The 21,183-nt window shown below is 33.9% G+C and overlaps 1 protein-coding gene across 1 annotated transcript in view; it reads left to right on the top strand.

Annotated features, from left to right (window-relative positions):
* The window catches only part of KIFAP3 (kinesin associated protein 3), a 54,943-nt gene extending 36,469 nt beyond the window's left edge, over positions 1–18,474 (top strand). Inside the window, exons 7-10 of the mRNA XM_026448412.2 lie at positions 176–300; positions 2,975–3,073; positions 10,313–10,491; positions 18,181–18,474. Coding sequence (XP_026304197.1) covers positions 176–300; positions 2,975–3,073; positions 10,313–10,491; positions 18,181–18,405 — 628 coding nt within the window. The 3' untranslated portion in view covers positions 18,406–18,474. The remainder of the gene's footprint in view (positions 1–175; positions 301–2,974; positions 3,074–10,312; positions 10,492–18,180) is intronic.
* The last annotated feature ends 2,709 nt before the right edge of the window (positions 18,475–21,183 follow it).

Here is a 21,183-nt window from a genome sequence, read left to right as displayed (position 1 = left end):
TATTTGAAATAATTTTATAATCTCAAGTCTTCCTAGTGTATTATTGATATATCTTTTAAAATATGTATATCAAATTTATTTTCTACATGGTTTGTACCACTAATCACCAAAAACAAATTTCCTGTACCCACAAAATATATTCTTTTAAATATATATTAAAATGTCTTCTTTAAAGCTTTTCTCAGTTTCATGGACTTATTACTCACTATAAAATTGGAGCTCTGTGTATGAATATTATTGATCATGAGTTAAAAAGACACGAGCTTTGGCAAGAAGAACTTTCAAAGAAGAAGAAAGCTGATATCCTTTTAGAGTGGCATTTGAACCCTCTGTTGCCTTTTGCTGTAAGTTTTGAATGGGTGGGATGGTTTTGTTCTTTTCTTTTTTAAAATTGTTAATTGCATTACTTGGAAACAATGCAGGAATGTGTTATTGAAGGTTAAGAAGTAGATTGAAACTATCAAAATGAATACAGTTTGACATTCACTTTTTGTCTCTTAACAACCTTTATTAGTTAATGAGGTAGAAGAAGCAGGTAGTAGTTGTGTCGGGTAACTTAGTAGGTGAGCCTCTAAAGGATTACATCATTACATCCACTACGATCCTTTGGTTAGTTGAAGCCTAGCTCACCGCTGCTGCTTATGTACTTCTATGTGAGTACTAAGGTGACTTTGATTAGAATGGGTGTAAATTTGGTGATGAACCTAGTTAAAGGTTCTATTTTTCTAGGAAACTACAAAAATACTGTTGTTAATAAATAAAAATTTGAAAGGCCTATAGAATGATAGAACCTGTGAAAGAAAACTTAGGTATCTGTTTTAACCTATCTTGCAAATATAAAAATCTTTTCTGCAACTTCCCTGGCAAATGGCATTACATAGGCTCTTCTTTAACAATGTCAATGCTTATTTATTTCACCCATTCTGTGGTTTAGCATTCTGTTTATTATAATAGTCTTTTGCTTAGTGCACTGAAGTCCCAATAACTTCTATCCATTGGTTCTAGTATTGCATACTAAAGCAATATGGAATAAGGATATTCTCTTCAACATCATAATTCTTCTCATATTTGAAGATATTTATCATATTTTAGCCTCTACAACTTAATGCTTCTGGATCAGAGGCCCCTGGTTTATTCATATCTGTTCAAACATGATGTGTTTTGCAGATTAACTAGGCATGCTGGTAACTTTCCTTTGAATCAAGTGTTTATTGTGTCTTTTTTTTTTTTTTTTTGGAGACGGAGTCTGGCTCTGTAGCCCAGGCTGGAGTGCAGTGGCGCCATCTCCGCTAACTGCAAGCTCCGCCTCCCGGGTTCACGCCATTCAGCTGCCTTAGCCTCCCTAGAAGCTGGGACTACAGGTGCCCGTCACCATGCCTGGCTAATTTTTTTGTATTTTCAGTAGAGACAGGGTTTCACCGTGTTCGCCAGGATGGTCTCAATCTCCTGACCTCGTGATCCGCCCGCCTCAGCCTCCCAAAGTGCTAGGATTACAGGCGTGAGCCACTGTGCCCGGCTATTGTGTCTTTTAAAAAGTGAAAACTTTATTCCTGTTGTGCAGTATATCATACGTTTTTAACTCTGTGCAAAAGTGGACCTTACTTTTATATTAATTTTGGCCTCCGGAAACCCTGAGGCTTCAGTTTAATCTGTGTTGTAATAGGTTAGCTCAGGTTATTGTGTACAAAATCTCTCAGACTTTTATTATTGTCACATGGAATTCCAAGATGCTATAAAATCCACACCACACACAAGCTTTGACTTTTCTTAATTAAAATCTTTTCAGGCTTATAAATTTCCTATGCATATCATAAACTTCTGGCATCTAGATTGACAGTGACTCAACTACATCGACAACCCAAGAATCCTAGAGACTACATCAGTTCTGGAGTCCCAAGTCTCCTGAATGCTTCAGTGATACCTAAAATTTATTTAAACTGGAGAAGTATGGAGGGAACCACTGGTGGAACTCTTTAGCAATCATGAATTTGCATTTTGTGATTGTTTGGTGACAAGAGCTGATATCTTAGGACATACTGTATTTCTATATCAGACATCATTAATTTTAAGATTCACTATTGTTTAACTGCTAGGAGAGGAACATATGCTTTCAGTTAAACTATGACACATCATGGATTATAAGACACATCCAGTTTTGGAGATGTTAAGATGTGAGGAAAATGTGTCTTAGACTCAATAGATTATGGTAATTGAAGGGATATAAAAATTACATCAGAATTCTGGTCATTTCTCCTGACATGTTACTATTTTATTATGTCCTAAATTTCTTTGTATTTTGATTCAAGTGGTATTCAACAAGGTCAGCTGCATTGACTCATATTCTGGGGTCATATGCTTGACTCATATGCTGAAATAACTGATTATTTTTGCAAGGTGTCCAGGGGACGATTTGGGACCAAAAGATGTGATTTTTAAAATTTGTTTACCTTTAAGTTTGGGCTAGTTCTTTCTTGGCATCTCTAGTCTGAAAAGGCTGCTACAAAAGCTTTAGATTTAATCTATATCCTTTGAATATTCTGGGCGTCTGTCTGAAGTAAAATCCAGTGTTCTTAGTAACTAAATCATTCTCTGAGGCAGTAATTTTTTTGGTTCGTGGACCCACTTGATAATCTGTTGAAAGTTATAGACTTGTGCACCTACATAAAATACTCACATACAGTTTCTGGGAATTCAAGTATTTGGTGAAGTTCAAGCATCTGTATGATGTTAGCTGTGGGCTACATAAAGAAAAGTTTGTTCACCTAAGGACTCCTAGGGAATCCATGAGCACGTAGAGAAGAAGTGCTGTTACAGCACAATTATTATACAGAGAACATTTTAGTTAAACGTTTGGTGAGAAAAATAACTGGATAAAGTTGCATATAAAATCTAATAGTGCCGTTGTTCATAGAATTTATCAGTAGATTTTTTTTTTGCTTCAGTGAGTATGGATGATCCTTAACAAGTTGTTTACTTGATGAAGACCCTGAAAATCAAACCTTGAGAAAGGATTATGAAAAAACCTTTAAAAAGTACCAGGGGCTTGTGGTAAAACAGGAACAGCTATTACGAGGTATGAATTCCTAAGCAATGAGGGAGGCAACAAAGTACTTACTCTAAATACATTTCTTTTGTTCACTTTTTATCATACCTGTAAAGCTAATGTGAGAATAACTGAAAGTTCTATAAATGTTAATATGCTACAAATTCGTCTGTCTTTAGCATGGGTAATGTTTTAAATTTCACTCTACTATTTTTCCCCATTTAGTTCCTAAATGTTTGTGTACTTATTATTTATTTCCTAAGAAAGGGTTTTTTAATCTAGTGTGTGACCTTTTCAATAACAATCTTTGTCTCTTCAACCCTAACTTACTTGTTTTATAAAGTGAATTATTTTATTGCTTTCCTAGGAAATTGATATAAAAATTTTAAAATATTTCTCTTGTTTAATAGAAAAGAATTCCTTGTCTCTAGCTTTATTAAGAGATTTAAAACTTCAATAGTATGGTTTTTTGGTTACTGATAAGATGTAAACTCTTAATGGTGGTTAGTGATAATGACATGGGACTTTTAAGTGTGAATTTAATTCCTGGTTTCTACTTGACTGATGATTCATGTAGTTCATTGGTGTTTGACTGACTTTGTATATGGAAATACTTGTTAACTCCCAAAATATTTTCGTCCTGTGAAGATTATTAGCAATTTTAACTACACTGAGTTTTTTAAATATTTGAAGCCAAGTAATTTAGTTCAGCCTGTTGGAGAAAATGTCAGATTTTCAAAAGTTCATTTTAAAATATGCTAGAAAATAATAGGTATTATCTATGTTAGCATGTACTCCAAAATGCATCAGATCTCAAGAAAGCAATTGTTTTCATGTAAAAGTTTCGAAGACCTAATTTGACTTTTTTAACATGCAAAAGTTTAAGCTCTGTTTCTAACCAAATATTTTATTTATGCAGATATTGTATACTCTTAACAGCTTTGTTGAGGTATAACTGATAGATAATAAATTGTATAATTTTAAAGTATATAATTTGATAAATTTTAACATATGTAAATACCCATGAAATGGTGACCATAATCAAGATAAAGTACATATCCATCGCTCCCAAAATTTCCTCATGCATCTTTGTAATCTCTCCCTTTCCTTGTTCCTTCTCCCTTCTTCCTCAATCCCAAGTCATCATTGATCTGCTTTCTGTCACTTTAGGCTAGTTTGCGTTTTCTAGAGTTTTATATAAACGAAATCATGTAGTATGTATGTGTTTTTGTCTTTTACTCAGCATAATTAAAGATTCATTCATATTATTGCATTTATCAATAGTTTATTCCTTTTGTTATTAAATAGTAGTTCTTTGTATTCACCTGTTGATGATCATTTAGAATATTTCCAGTTTTTGGCAATTTTAATGCTGCTGTGAACATTTGTCTACAAGTCTTTGTATGGACATACACTTTCTTCTCTCTTAGTTAAATACCTAATGATGGAATGGCTGAGTCATATGATAGGCGTATGTTTAACTTTGTAAGAAACTGCCAGATGTTTTTCTATAATAGTCATTTTTGTATTCTCACCATGAATGTATGTGGTTTTGATTTGAATTTCTGTAGTGACTGATTATGTTGAGCATCTCTTGATGTGCTTATCTGCTATCTCTGTTTGTTGAAGTGTGCCTTCATAATTTTTGCCTTATTATTAAATTGGATTGTTTTAGATATATATTCTTTACATGTTTTGGATATAAGCATTTATCAGATACATGATTTGCAAAAATTTTCATTCTCCTACAGTATCTTTTTAAGAGCAGAATTTTACATTTTTATGAATTCCAACTTAGTGTTTTTTCGATCATGGTTTTGGTATTGTATCTAAGAAATCCTTTCCTAACTAAAGTTACAATTATTTTGTCATATGTTTTCTTCTAGAAGTTGTATAGTCTCAGAGTTTAGTTAAGCCTATAATACATTTTGAGTTAATTTTTGTATATGGGGTGAGGAATGGATCAAAGTTTTTCATTCTTTTTGCATATGAATAACTAATTATGTAAGTACTACTTTTGAGAACACTATCTTTTATCTACTGAATTGATTTATATCTTTGTCAGAACCATTTGTCCATATGTGCCATGCCTATTTTTGGGTTTCTGTTTTGTTCTGTCCATCACTTTTGTGTGTTTTGATGCCAGTAGCACGGTGTCTTCATTACCATAGCTTATAGAAAATTTTGATATCAGATGCTTTTAGGCCTACCAATTTTTTATTCCATTGATTTCTACTTTGATCTTTATAATTTTTTTTCTTCAGCTTACTTTGGTTTAATGTGCTCTTATGTTTTTGTTTTTTTGTTTTTTGGTTTTTTTTAGATGGAAGCTGAGGTCATTTATTCAAGATCTTTCTTCTCAAGTACAGATATTTAGTGCTAAAACTTTCCTATTAAGCACTTCTTTGATGGCACCCCACAGATTTTCATATGTCCTGTTTTCATTTTCATTCAGTTTAAATACTTTCCAGTTTCTCTTTTGGTTTCTTTTTTGACCCATGGGTTATTTAGAAGGGAGGTCTTTTTTCCCCAAATAATTGATGTTCAAGTCTTTACATGTGTTGATGTTTTCCTGTACTTTTTCTATTATTGAGAGAGTAATATTGAAATCTCTAATTGTGATTTATTTATTGCTTCTACACTTCTACCAGTTTTCACCACATGTATTTTTGAAGCTCTCTATTCTTGGGGACATAAAGATGTAGGATGTAGATGTACTATTGATGAATTGTCCTTGTTATCAATATGAAGTGATCTTCATCATAGCTGGTAAAATCTACCTTTTCTTATGTTAATCTACTTCCTCTTGTGACTAATGTTATGGGATATATTTGTCTATTTTTTTAATATATTTATGTCTATATTAAGTGTGTTTTTTATGAATAGCATTTAGATTGGCTTTGCATGTGTGTATGTGTCTTTTTCCTCCTTTTTCCTTCTTGTCTGCCTTCGTATGAATTTGAGACTTTTTAAAATTCTATTTTATTTCCATTGTTAGCTTAGCTATAAGTCTTTTGTTATTTTATTGATTGCTTTAAGGCTTATATCATACATCTTTAATCATAATTACCTACAAGTGATACATGTTTAACTTATCATAAGTTAAGTCTGCCGTCAAATATTTTTTGTCATTTCTTGCTTAGTGTTACAATCACTTCTTCCCTCTCCCACCTCTATGCTCATACTAACATTTATTATACTTATACATATGTTACAAACCCTATCACAAGGCCAGGTGTGGTGGCTCACACCTGTAATCCCAGCATTCTAGGAGGCCCAGGTAGGCAGATCACTTGAGGTCCAGAGTTTGAGACCAGCCTAGGCAACATAGGGAAACCCTGTCTCCACCAAAAAACAAAAATTAGCTGGGTGTGGTGGCACACACCTGTAGTCCCCAGCTACTCAGGAGGCTGAGGCAAGACAATCACTTGAACCTGGGAGGCAGAGGTTGCAGTGAGCCAAGATCGCACCATTTCACTCCAGTCAGGTGACAGAGTGAGACTCCATCTCAAAAAAAAAAGCCAAAAACAAACAAAAAACCTTATAACACATTATCATTTTATATAAATAATCAATTTTATTTTAAATATATATTTACTAAGAAAATAATCTTATATATTTACTTGTAGAGTTACCATTTCCATTGATGTTATTCCTTTGCATAGATCCATATTTCTGTCTGGTGTCATTTTCTTTTGGCCTGAGCAATTTCCTGTAATGTTTCTTTTAGGACATATTTACCAGTGGTTAGTTACCTTTTGTATGTCTAAAAAAGTCTTATTTTTAAAATATTTTTATCTTTTTGAAATGTTTTCACTGGGTTTAGAACTCTAGGTTGACAACCTTTTTTAATACTATAAGGATGTTGCTCCATTGTTGCCTTGTTTGCGCTGTTTTTGATGAGAAGTCTGCTGTCATGCTATCTTTGTCTATATATCAATATAAGGTCTCTTTTTCTTGGACTGCTTTTAAGATTGTCTCTCTGTCATTCATTTTGAGCAGTTTATTATGACGGGCCTTGGTGTAATTTTCTTTCTGTTTCTTGTTTTTGGAGTTTAGGGAGCTTATTGAAACTCTGGGTTTATAATCTTCACTAAATTTGGAAATGTTTCTGTTACTATTTTTTCAGGTACTTCAGGTAAACATGTATTAGGCCACTTGAAGTTGTTCTACAGTTCTCTGAAACTCTACATTTTTTCCATGTTTTTCTGTGTGTTTAATTTTGGATAGTTTCTGTGATTATGTCTTCAGTTTCACTAATCTTTTTTTCTCCTATTTCTAAACTGCTGTTAATTTCATCTAGTTTACAGTCTCAAGCATTGTAGTTTTCAGTGATAGAAGTTTGAATGTTTTTTGTGATACCTCCCATGTCTCTACTTAACTGTTAGAAGATCTGGAATACAGTTATATAACGTATAATGTTCTGTTTTTATAATTAAACTCTAGGTCAATTCTTGGACAGTTGCAGTTGGTTCATTTTTCTCTTCCTTGTGAGTTATATTCCCTGCTTCTTGTATGACTGATAATCTTTGATTAGAAGCAAGACAGGGTCAGGCGCAGTGGCTCATGCCTGTAATCCCAGCACTTTGGGAGGCCAAGGCAGGCAGATCACCTGAGGTCAGAAGTTCGAAACCAGCCTGACCAACATGGTGAAACACTGTCTCTACTAAAAAATACAAAATTAGCCAGGAGTGGTGGTGGATGCCTGTAATCCCAGCTACTCGGGAGGCTGAGGCAGGAGAATTGCTTGAACCTGGGAGGTGGAGGTTGCAGTGAGCCAAGATCGCGTCATTGCACTCCAGCCTGGGCAACAAGAGCAAAACTCCGTCTCAAAAAAGAAAAAAAAAAAAAAAAAAGCAAGACAGCGAGATTTACATTGCTGTAGGTGGATTTTTTATTCCTAAAAATATCTTTGAGTTTTGTTTGGGAACATAGTTAAATTACTTGGAAACAGTTTTATCCTCTTGGATCTTACTCTTATAATTTATTAGTCTGGACAGAGGCAGCATTTAGTATAAAGCTGGTTATTTCCCACTACAGAGGCAAGACCCTTCTGAGGACTCTACCCACTAATGCATGAATTATGAGGTTGCCAGTATGTTTGGTAGAAGCAGGCATTATTTTCAGCTTTGTTCTTCTACTCCTCTCATTTTGTTTTGTCCCAGCCTCACTTAAATTCCTATGCTCCCATCAATACTCAATATTTGAGAGAGGCCTCTGTTAGAACTCCAGAGTTTCTCTCTGCTCAGTTCTTTCTTCTTCAATACTCTTTTCTGTGAACTCCTTGGCATCTCTGGATTCTTGGCCTCATCTCCTTAACTCAGGGATACTATCAGGTTCTGCCTGGATTCTCCTTCACTGTGTTGTGACCTGGAAGCTCTCTCAAGGCAATATTCTAGGGCAAACATAGGTCTATCTCATTTATTTCTTATCTCTCAAGGATTACTGTCCTTCATTGTCTGGTGTCCACTATTGTGAAAATCTTTGTTTTGTGTATTTCAGTCAGGTTTTTTCGTGGTGTTGTCAGGCAAAGGTTTAAAACCCTATCCTATTAATTTCCTGGGGTGCCATAACAAATTACCATAAACCGGATGGCTTAAAACAACAGAAATTTATTCTGTCATAGCTCTGGAGGGTGGAAGGCCAAAATCAAGGTATCATCAGGCCCATGTTCTCTCTGAAGGCTCTGGAAAAGAATCTTCTCCTGTCTCTTTCTAGTTTTTGGTGGGTCCCAGCAATCCTTGGTGCTTCTTGGCTTTTAGCTACATCACTCCAGTCTCTGCCTTTGTCTTCATATAGCCTTCTTCCCAATCTATCGGTCTCTGTTATGTCATCTCCTTCTCTTCTTAAGACACCACTCATTGGATTCACGGTCTACCCTAATCCATTATTACCTCACCATAACCAGTTACATCTGCAAAGACCCTATTTCCAAATAAGACACATCCTGAGGTTTTGGGTGAACATAAATTTTCGGAGGACAATATTCAACCTACTACATCTATCTTGGCTGTAAAGAGAAGCGTGTTTGTTTTTTCAATGTAATTCTAAAACCTTTTGACAGTGCCTCGTATAAAAAGTCAGCATAATGTAATAGTGTAAATATGTGAGCTTTGGATCTGATCGGCTTGAATTTCAATTTAGCACTACCACTTTCTAGCTGTATGGTAGGGAAAGTTATTTAATTTCTTTGAATCAGGGGTTTCCCATCTGTGAAATTTTTATAATACTTCTTTCCTCATAAAACTGTTTTAGAATTTAAATACGCTTTATACATCAACAGGCCTGGCATACAATAGGTACTTTTGGCCTTCCACCCTCCATCTCTAATATTTGTTAAATAAATAAATTTTATGTTTATCTACTTATGTATATGCATATGCATGTATTTCTTCTTTTCATAAGCATTTAGAGGTAGCTGGCAAGAATACATGAAGTGAAACACTAAAACAGTGAGGCCACAAGAGAGCAGAAAGACTGTATTGAACATAAAAGCCTATATAATTCTTACAGAAATTGAACTCTGAAGCTCCCTGTCAATCAAGGAAAAATGGAAAACATTACCTGTTAATATCGTTTTCACTATAAAAAGAGAATAAGTTTCCTTTGAGAACCTAAGCATTTTTATTATATAAATCTAAAAGAAATTTTACTTAAAACTAGCAAACAGTGACTTCAACTCTGTCTAGTGCAATAATTGTATTACTGAATTTCATAAGGTCTTACCGTGACTAACAGAAAATCAGTTTGCATATGAAAAGTCGATTTTAGTAGGCTCAAATTTAGCTGTAGCTATAATGTATATTTTGGATTATTGCATTTTTTAACACAGCAGACTTTAGTTGTTAAAGTTTTATAATATGTTATCTTGTTTTCTATATGTATAAAAACTATTTTCCCCGTCTGCGTTATTTTTTCCTGACTTATCTACCTTTAGTTGCCATTTGATTTCTATTACACTCTAAGCTCCAAGAGGACAGGAATCGTTGTTTTATTTTGGTTATTGTGTCGTCCTCAACATTGTATGCATTATTTTTTATATATATGTTTTGTTTTAAATAACACACACACACACACACACACACACACATATCCCATTCAGTAACAATAAATGGTTTTTAATTAACCAATTACTAACCAGTTAAAATTTTCAAAATAATATATTAACGTTTTAGGGCTATCTCTGTTGCCTTGGTGAGTACAAATGATTTTCTAAATTGTTGATTCAGTTTACTAATTCTTTAACTCTCGTATATTTTATTTTTCTAGTTGCTCTTTATTTGCTTCTGAATCTTGCTGAGGATACTCGTACCGAACTGAAAATGAGGAACAAGAACATAGTTCACATGTTGGTGAAGGCCCTTGATCGAGACAATTTTGAGCTGCTAATTCTAGTTGTGTCATTCTTGAAGAAACTCAGCATTTTTATGGAGAATAAAAATGATATGGTAACTTACAAAGCTTTTTCTTGAAATATTTCATGTTTGCCATTTTCAAATTAAAATATTTTGATAAAAATTAAACACTTTATTCACCTACTGAGATAATTCTGAATAAAGATTTTATAATAGCAATAACTCACTGATATTGCTTCATTAAGAAATGTATTCCATATTAGTCAATATTCCAGATGATTGAAGCTTTCTGAAGAAAAATCATTTCTAATATATAGAATGGATCTTACCATATTAAACATAATATATAGAAAGTTTGTTTAAATTTAAAATTTTATTTCAGAGTCACCTGATCTTGTTATTTTACTGTAAGCTGTTTTGCCTTCTGCATCTCCGACTTCAGTTTGTGGAATTAAAATTTAGCCAGATCTCTTCATTGTTACCCATACTTCCACTTTGTTACCTACAGTTCTTCTTTTTACCTGCTGTTCTACTTGGCAGCCACAACCTGTTGATTCGGCTTTTTAAAAATCTCTTGAAACTGTAGTATTTCTTCCTTTCATTACTAGTGCCATTGTATTAATTCCCTCTTTATTAATTAATACCCTCTTTGTTCATACCTTCTTTATTTCTTGATTGAATTATACTAGGCTCTCATTTGCCATCTTTTACTGTGTTGATGCAATGATCTTTGGGAAATACAAGTTGAGCATATATCATTTTCACCTGTGTATAATATACATAGTATAGAAATATATAAAGATAAAATACAAATTCCCATCTGCTTTTTACCATGTCGTTAAAAAGTCTTTGTTATGTACAATAATATAGTCAATAGATCATATATTAACCTACCTTGTTTTCAGATAACTGAGTTGTTTACAATTTTATCTATTACAAATAATTCTTCACTGCGCATATTTGTACATACATATTTGTCTATATTTCTGCTTATTTTCTTGGAGCAGGTTCCTATAAATGAAATTATTGGATCATTGACCTTAACTCCATTGAGGATAATTTTTAGAACTATATATCATTATGTGGCTGTGTATTACTGGCAAAAGTGGCTTCTCCTTTAGATAGTCTAAATATATAGTATGTCTGCCTACTCTATTTTATTTTAAAATCGAATGAACTAGGAAGTAGCTAATACTATAGTGAATGATATGGCAGGCCCTTTGAAAACCTGAGACTTATTTATCAGATTTAATAAGTACCTTGAATTATAATTATTGAATATATGAAATTTTATTTTCCCCATATATGTTTAGTATCTGTCATTTTCATTATCAGTATGTATTATTTATGTTCATGATGTGCCTGACATTATTTTGGGATTGACTATTCTTAGAGTAATCAAACACATTTTTTGTTTTCACTTATATCTAAGAAGAATGTGATAACATGGTAGTATATAAACAGTCCTGAGTAGTTAGAGTATGGCTAAATAATTACTTCCTCTTGCTATAAATTGAAGTATGTTCTTCTATTTATGTGATCAAATTAAGTTCACTTTTAGTAAGTTTTCAAAATTCAAATTGATTTGTATCAGCATGTATCTATTATATATGTATTAGAGTTAGATTTAACTAATACAGTTATGTGTTTATTCTATCAAAAAGATCTTGACTATTATTAAAAGTTATTTTCTGGGAAGATCATAGAATTAGAATATATGATATAAATTGTCTCATTAAACCTCATTTTTTATTGAGAAGGAAAAACTGAGGTTCCGAAAAATTTGTTATTCTTATAAGATCAAGAGAAGTATTTGATTAGCCAGATTTTTACTGTAGATGATATGGATTGTACCTTTTGTTGTGGAAGAAATACACTTTATTTAAGGACATCTGTAGAATCAAGATTTTTAGAATTTGGCTGGACCTTAAATCCAAGGCCAGATTTAGTGAATCTAGCCTTCCAGTTTCACAGATGAAGTAGGCGAGGACCAAAGACATTTATTTGCTTGAGAAAGCAGATCTCTAGATACTGAACTTCCTACTCTTCTTTGCCTCCTGGGAAAAATAGTTTAGGTCTTTTTTTCTTTTTTAAGACATTTTTAGTAAGATTAACAATAAGCAGTTTTTAAATGTTAGTTTCCAGAAACACTGAGAAAGGTACAATTAAAGGCTGAAACAAACTTGCTGATAGATTATTGGTAAACCCTCACTTTACATAGACTGTTTAATAAAAATACTAATTATAAGTTCTGTGTTGTAGAAAGAGACTTGAGGAGGGCCGGGCAGGATGACTAATGCCTGTAATCCCAGCACTTTGGGAGGCCAAGGCATGTGGATCATCTGAGGTCAGGAGTTCGAGACCAGCCTGGCCAACATGGTGAAACCCCATCTCTACTAAAAATACAAAAATTAGCTGGACGTGGTGGTACACGTCGGCCATCCCAGCTTTTTGGGAGGCTGAGGCAGGAGAATCACTTGAACCCAGGAGGCGGAGGTTGCAGTGAACTGAGATCATGTCACTGCACTCCAGCCTGGGAGACAGAGCAAGACTCTGTCTCAAAAAAAAAAAAAAAACAAAGAAAGAAAGAAAAGAAAGAAATAGACCTGAGAGCATTGCATATTGAGGTAGTTATTAAATTTAGCTCTCAGGATTGGGTTTTTATCAACCAAAAAGACATGACTAGAAGGCTGTGTTAAATGCTAGTCTAGTGTTTAAACATCTGATTGTCTAATGGCACATATTTCACATTCTATTCTGTGCAATAGAAATACAAATTAATAACCGGCTGGGCATGGTGGCTCACACCTGTAATCCCAGCACTTTGGGAGCCCAAGGCAGGTGGATCAGTTGAAGTCAGCAGTTCAAGACCAGCCTGGCCAATATGGTGAAACGCCATCTCTACTAAAAATGCAAAAACTAGCCAGGTGCAGTGGCACACACCTGTAATACCAGCTACTCAGGAGTCTGAGGCAGGAGAATTGCTTGAACCCAGGAGGTGGAGGTTGCTGTGAGTGGAGGTCATGCCGTTGCACTGCAGCCTAGGTGACAGAGTAAGCCTAGGTGACAGAGTAAGACCCCATCAAAAAAAAAAAAAAAATTAATAACAAACTCTGCAAGTTTTTTTAATTAAGTTTTGCTGTAACAACCAGTGTATGTATACACTGTTGCTTTTTCAAAAGGAAAATACCACCTGATATAATTAGTGACAATTGAAGCTTGTGGCAGTTTTATTTATAAAAGGAATAAGGAGATGGTTGAGCTATTTGTGAGGTAGTATTATTTATTTAAATCAAGTGTTTATTTTACTCTTGATGTGAACTAATACCAGCCTTGCTTTTAGACAGTTTTTCAGAGGAACAACAGAGAGGATATATGTTGCCTAGTTTGCTTAATTTTCTTATTGCTCACTTTTGAGAATTCTTTCTGTATTTGGATACAAGTTGTTTATCAGTTATATGTTTTGCAAGCATTTTTTCTGTGGCTTCTTTTCATTCTCATATGAAAAGCAGAAGGTTTTAATTTTTGTGAAGTCAGCATATAAAAAAAATGTAGTGGACTGTATATGGGTGTCATATTTAAGAAATCTTTGTCTAACCCAAGTTGACAAAGATTTTTTCCTGTGTTTCCTTCAAGTTTTATAGAGGTTTTTGTCATTGTCGTTTTAGTCTATGATACATCCATTTTGAGTTAATTTTGTATATGGTGCATGATATGGACCAAGATTTATGTTTTTTAATATGGTTATCTAGTTGTTCCAGGACTATTTGTTGAAAAGATGCTTTTATCCATTGAAATTGCCTTTCCATGGATCACGACGTCAGGAGATCCAGACCATCCTGACTAACACGGTGAAACCCCATCTCTACTAAAAAATACAAAAAATCAGCCGGGTGTGGTGGCGGGCGCCTGTAATCCCAGCTACTCGGGAGGCTGAGGCAGGAGAATGGCGTGAACCCAGGAGGCAGAGTTTGCAGTGAGCCGAGATCGCACCACTGCACTCCAGCCTGGGCGACAGAGTGAGACTCCGTCTCAAAAAAAAAAAAAAAAGAAAAAAAGAAAAAAGAAAATTTGGCCATATATGTTTATATGTTTGCTTCTATTTCTAGACTCTGTTTTCTGTTCCATTAATCTAAGTGTCTGTACTTTCATCAATACCTCTTTCTCTTGATTACTGTAGCCTCATAGTAAGTACTGAAATCAGGCAGTAAGAGGCTACCAATGTTGTTACTCTTTTTCAGAGTTATTCTATTCTGTATTTTTCCATGTACATTTTAAAATCATTGGGATTGCATTGAATCTGTTGAGGGGATCAATATATTGACCATATTGGATTTTTCCAATCCATAAATATGGTATAGGTTTCTATTTATTTGGGTCTTTTTTGATTTCTTCCATCATTTATAGTTTAGCATACATCTTTTGCATGTATTTTTTTAGATTTATACTTAAGTATTTTACCATTATAAATGATAGTTTTAAAAAATTACCCATTTCCTGGTTTTGGTTGATAGTATATAGAAATATAATTGATTTTGCTTATTGACTTTATGTCCTGTGACTTTCTAAACTCACTTTTTAGTTGTACTGACTCACAGATTTTGGAGATTTTCTAAGTGGATAATTGTGTTATCTGCAAATAGAAAGTTTTGTTTCTTCCTTTGTAATCTGTATGATTTCTATTTCTTTTTCTTGCCTTAAACTGCACTGGGTATGCCCTCTTGTTTGATGTTGAGGAGGAATTGTGTGAGCAGCTACCCTTGCCTTGTTACTAATCTTATGAGGAAAGCAATGTCTTTCACTCTTAAGCATGATGTTAACAGTAGGGTTTTTTAGATACTTGCTATCAGTTTAAGGAAGTTCTTCTATTTCTTGCTTCCTGAGACTTTTTATCATGAATGGATGTTAAATTTTGTGAAATGCCTCCCTGTATCTATTACTCAGATAATCATATGGGTTTTTCTCTTTAGACTGTTGATATAGTGAGTTACATTGATTGGCTTTTGAAGGTTTACCAGTCTTGTATTTAGGGTGTAAACATTACTTGGTTGTGATATATTGCTCGTTTATATATATTGCTAAGTTTTATTGGCTAATTATTTTTGAGAATTTTTATGTTTATGAGGCATTATTCTATTGTTTTCTTTTCTCCTAATGTCTTGGTCTGGTTTTATTATTAGAGTAACTGTGTCCTCATATAATGAGTTGGGAAGCATCCTTTCTTCTTTAATTTTTCTGGGAGGGTTTGTGTAGAATTGGTATTATTTCTATATAAATGTTTAATAGACTTCACCAGTAAAAAGTCATAGGCCTGGGATTTTCTTTCTGTAAATTGGTTTAATAAATATAAGACTGTTTAGGTTATTTCTTCTTGAGTGGTAGCTCAGTAGTTTGTCTTTCAGGGAATTTATTTCATTTATATATTATCAGATGTATGGGCATAAAATTTTGGGTACTGTTTCCTTTTTATCTCTTTGTCTGAAAGGCTGAAGTGATTTTCTCTGTTTTATTTCAGATATCGATCTTTTTTTTCTAGATTAGTGGTTTTTCAATTGTTTTGGTATTTTCAAAGAAGCAACTTTTATTTTGTGTTTGATTTTTGAAAGTCTTTGGTGATAGAATTATACCCTATAATGAATAGCTCCAGGGTAGGACTACAGTGTGGCTGTGGAGTGTAGATAGAAGTCTGAAGGAAAAATCAGGTGTTAATTTATCACTTTAGCAATTTTTAAAAAATTGTGTTTATTCCTTGGCATGGAGTGAAAGGAAAGAAGTGTATCAAGGGCTCAGTTATTAATGTGATTTTTATGAGGTCAGTGAAAGATTGCAACACAGATGTGAAATGGGTAGTGTAAATAAATATTTTAGATCTCCAATAAAATAAAAAGTAGAGCACAATTAATTATAAATCCTTTGATTAAAAAATCATACTTTTTCAAATTTCTTTCTTTTTTGCCATTGCTTTATAACTAAAAGAGATGTTTTTACAACCAAAGTTTTCTGATTACTACCTTAAAAAATCTGAATGCGGGGCTTCTTTTACTAAATAAGTTCTGTCCTCTGTGACTATAAAGTAAGTTCTCTTAATGCAATTTTATGATCTTCTAGAGCTGGGATCGGCAAACTTTTTCTATAAAGGGTCAGATAGTCAATATTGTGGGTTTTACAGGCCTTATGATCTCTCTTGCAACTACTAACTCTGCTCTAGTTGTTGCGTGAAAGCAGCCATTGACAGTCGATAAACAAATGAGCATGGCTCTGTTCCAGTAAATATTTATTTATCAAAACTGAAATTGGAATTTCATATGATTATTGTATGTCATGAAATATCATTCTTCATTTGATTTTCTTTTTCAGCCATTTAAAATTGTTAAAAACCAAAAGCCATTCTTAGCTCATAGGTTGAATGTAAAGATAACAGGCCAGATAGGCCCACTAGCCAAAGTTTCAACTATTACTTTTAGTCTAGTTTCTTTCCTGAGTTTTATATGATTTTTAAATATTCACTGAATACCATCTCAAATTAAATGTCAAAATTAAAATAATTTTTTGCCTTCATTATCCTAAACTTCTTTTTCCATTTTTCAGTTAACAGAAAATAATCTACCTTATTGACCGTACCGAAAAGGACTCTGATACTGCTGTTTATAAATAGGCCTTTTACAAGTTGCTGCTTGGTTAGTGTCTAGGACTTTGGATTTTAGGAGTATTCCTAGTCTAGGAACAAATCTGACCACATCACCCCCTGGACTTAAAATCTTTCAGGACACTTTACTGCCTGTGTAATAATGTTAATCTTCTTAGTACAGCATTAAAAGCTTTTATGATTTTGTGTAGATCTGTCTTATAGCCTTCTGCCAATCTCCAACATGTACTTTATTCTATGATTATACTAAATCACTTGCAATTCCCTAACAAGCTCTTTTATTCCTAAATGCCGATCCACTGACTTTTCCCTCAACTTGTATTGCCATTGCCTTTCTGAACCAGAGAACAAATTCTTATTTTTTTTTTTAACTTTGTTCCCAATTTGAAGTTGTCTGTTCTTCCAGGTGAGTTAGTAGTTCTGTCCGTGCTGTTTTCAGAGCATTTTGTTCATTCGGTTTTTATCATACTGTATTTTCATTATTCATTCTATTTGTCTACTTTTTTTTTTTTTGAGACGGAGTCTCGCTGTGCCACCAGGCTGGAATGCAGTGGGGTGATCTCGGCTCACTGCAACCTCTGTCTCCTGGGTTCAGGTGATTCTCTTGCCTTAGCCTCCCAAGTAGCTGAGACTACAGGCGCGTACCACCATGCCCAGCTAATTTTTGTACTTTTAGTAGAGGTAGGGTTTCACCATGCTGGCCAGGATGGCCTCAATCTCTTGACCTCGTGATCCACCTGCCTTAGCCTCCCGAAGTATTGGGATTACAGGCGTGAGCGACCATGCCCAGCCTACTCTCTTTTTATACTGAGGAATCCTTGAAGACCAAGATGAGATCTTTTGCATAGGGCCTGGTACTTAGTAGGTGGTATTCAATAATGCAAAGTGTTTTCAAGGATCAAATGTAATTTGTCTTCCAGTTGATGCAATTAAATGAAGGAAGGAGGGGATGGTGTAGCATATATATTTTCTCCTCAAAAGTTTGATTTCAGCAAAGTTTACAGATTGAAATGGACTATAAGATTAACATATAATTATAAAATAGGTATACATTATGGTAAAAACAAAATAATTATATTATTTTTGTCCTGTTTTGTAGCAGAACTTCACTGTATTTGTATTATTATTTTACTTAGGTGGAAATGGATATTGTTGAAAAACTGGTAAAAATGATACCTTGTGAGCATGAAGACCTGCTGAATATCACCCTCCGACTTTTACTAAACCTATCCTTTGACACAGGACTGAGGAATAAGATGGTACAAGTTGGACTGCTTCCCAAGCTCACTGCACTCCTAGGTATGCTTTTTAAAAATCAATGGCAGTGTTGCCTGGAATTTCCAACATCACTAGAAAATTGAGCTCTGTGTTGAAAAGCCTCCTGAACAAAAAGCATTCTGTCTGTATTCTTTGATTGGAAACTAAATAATAAAAATAAGCAGAATAAGTAAAAAATGATCTGTACCAGGATTTCCATGGTGCTATGAAATGAAATAAAGTAGCTACTTTTAACCCTTTGACTTCATTTATCCATACTAAGCCAAAATGAAAGTAATGATGCAAGGAAAAATAAGGAAGCAAGGAAGCAGTAAGGAAAAAAATATTTTATCTTCAGAATTTTTCTTAAGAAAAAAAAAAGCAAGTATCATTTACGTTCTTATATTCTGCTATACTTTTAAAATACTACTTAAAAATGAGCTAATTTGTGGAAACTTTTTGTTATTAAGTTAAAAGGGTTTTTTTTTTTTTTTTTTAAATAGAGAGTCTCACCATATCACCCAGGCTGGTCTTGAACTCCTGGGCTCCAGTGATCCTCCCACCTCGGCCTCTAAAAAGGGTATTTTGTATAGCATGACTTAGAAAGTACTGTATTGGAGAATTCAGTTTATAGGTTATTTTGTTTCAGCTGCCAGCAAGATGGTGAGTTGAAGAGTTAACATTGTGCAGTCAACATAATGCTAACTTTCTTAGTAGGGCATTAAATCTCTTTACAAACTGTTCAGTTTCCATCTTTATGGGCTCCTGCCAGTTCCCAGCATATACTTTACACTATCACCATACTGAAACACTTGCAGTTTGCTAAACAAGCTCTTTTATGCCTAAGTGCCTGTCTACCTGTTTTATCTGCTTTTTTCCTCTACCTGCAATGCCATTGCCTTTCTTAACCAGAAGCAAATTGTTACTTATATCTTAACTCTTTGTTCCTTTGTTTCAGTACTGCAGTTTCATTCTTTTTTACAGCTTTGTCCATATATTCAAATACTGCACAACAGTGTTATTATACATTTTAGAAGTTGCTCTATTAAGGAGCACTTTCAAAAATTGGTTTTGGAGAACCACAGCATTGTAGACATTTGAGGATAAATAAGGAAAACTTTAAGAGTAAAGTTGATTGATCTTGAATTTAATTCATGTGACCTTTCCCTTATTATAAATCTGACATAATTATGTGTCACGTATTAGGTCAGCTTCCCAATGTATGAAGATAAACAATTTACACCCATTGACCTGAAGGAATTCATAGTCTATTTGGTTTGTTCAGTGTCTAGTCATGTACTTTTATTAAATAATTGCCTTGTAACATATGATAAAATGTGTGATTTAAAAGAGATTTTTAAGAAATCACTCATGTGATACCCACTTCATAATTTGTTAACAAGTAGTAAATTTTGGGATATAAGACATAATACCCAATATACAAATTAATGTTTTATCTCTTTTGGAGCTCAGTTTCCTGAGTCAGACTGTTTTATTAGAATTGTGACTGTTTACATCTAACCATGTGACCTTGGGCAAGTTATGCAAACTCTTTGTGACTCAGTTTCCTCATCTCTTAAATGAGGATAATAACTAGATTCAACTTAGAGTTTTTGAAGATCAAGTGAGGAATTGCCTGCAAAGTACCTGACACATAGTATTTTCTTTGTAAATGTTGTCTACTGTTATTTTCCTAATCAACAGCATCATTCGTTATGAAGTAGACATTCTATAAATGTTGCTGACTTACGTTACTCTGAGTACAAATACTTTTCTCAAACATGTTACATTTTTGTTGACAAACTAGTTAATTTTTTAAAAACATTTTACTCTTGAATATGCAGTACAATTTAATTCAGTAAAATGTTGATACTCTACCATGGCAAAGCACAGTGCTGAGCACTATAGAGAAATGTTTTTCAACCTACAGATATATTGGAATTCAAAAGAGATGATGTTCCCATATTGACACTTTATAGATAAAGTTTCATTTGAAATGGATATTGAAAAATTTGTCATTTTCACAGGGTGATATTTATAAAAGAATAGGAATTGAGGCTGTAGAAAGTAATTAAGATAAAGCAGTAAACATTACCTAAGGCATAGATAGAGCTAGGCCAGTAGGAGGAACAAGTTGCCATTTCAACTTGAGCATAGAATATGACTAAGTGAAAGATAACATTTAGAAAAATGGATTTATGCTTTTTAGTGGTATTATGAAGTTTAAAGCATTGCTAAGAAGTTTATACTTAAAACTGATGGTGGGAATCATTGTAGACTTTTGAGCTAGGTAGGTTATAGTCAGAAATCTGCTAAAGGAAAATTAATCTGATGTATTCTATTTGGTGGACTCACATTAGAGTCTGAAGATGAGATCACTAGCCTGTTGTAGTAGGCAAGACAAGAAGTAAAGAAAACCTCATTTAGAGAAGACTTAGTATGTCCAGTATGAGGCAAAAGGAAAGGGCAGAAGGATTTGTCATAGGTGAAATGAGTATGTTATAGTTACTGTTTGGATGTGGGTAATGATAGGAAAAGAAGTCATAAAATCTATTACTATTAGAATGCTAGTGCCAGGAACAGAAAGAGAGAAGTGTGAAGGAACAGGGATATGGGGAATTGCGTGCATTTCTTTTCCACTTTGAAGTGACAAATTCTTACTGCTTACATTCTGTTGTTAAAAGCAAATCACATGGCCATGCCTAACTTCAAGGGAGTGGACAAATGCCTGGAATGAGTAGAACTAGAACATTGGTGAGCAAGAAAATGATCCTGAAAGTTATTTTGGGGTTTTTCAGGAGTACCAGAATCTCTTAAATAGTACATCCTGACACATCATAGCAAATCCTACAGGACGTAGTCAATCTGGCAACTGTGGTAGC

Source organism: Piliocolobus tephrosceles, chromosome 1 (assembly GCF_002776525.5).
Source record: "Piliocolobus tephrosceles isolate RC106 chromosome 1, ASM277652v3, whole genome shotgun sequence".
Lineage (NCBI taxonomy): Eukaryota > Metazoa > Chordata > Mammalia > Primates > Cercopithecidae > Piliocolobus > Piliocolobus tephrosceles.
Note: the sequence above shows the minus strand (reverse complement) of the source record. Positions and strands in the feature narration are given on the sequence as shown.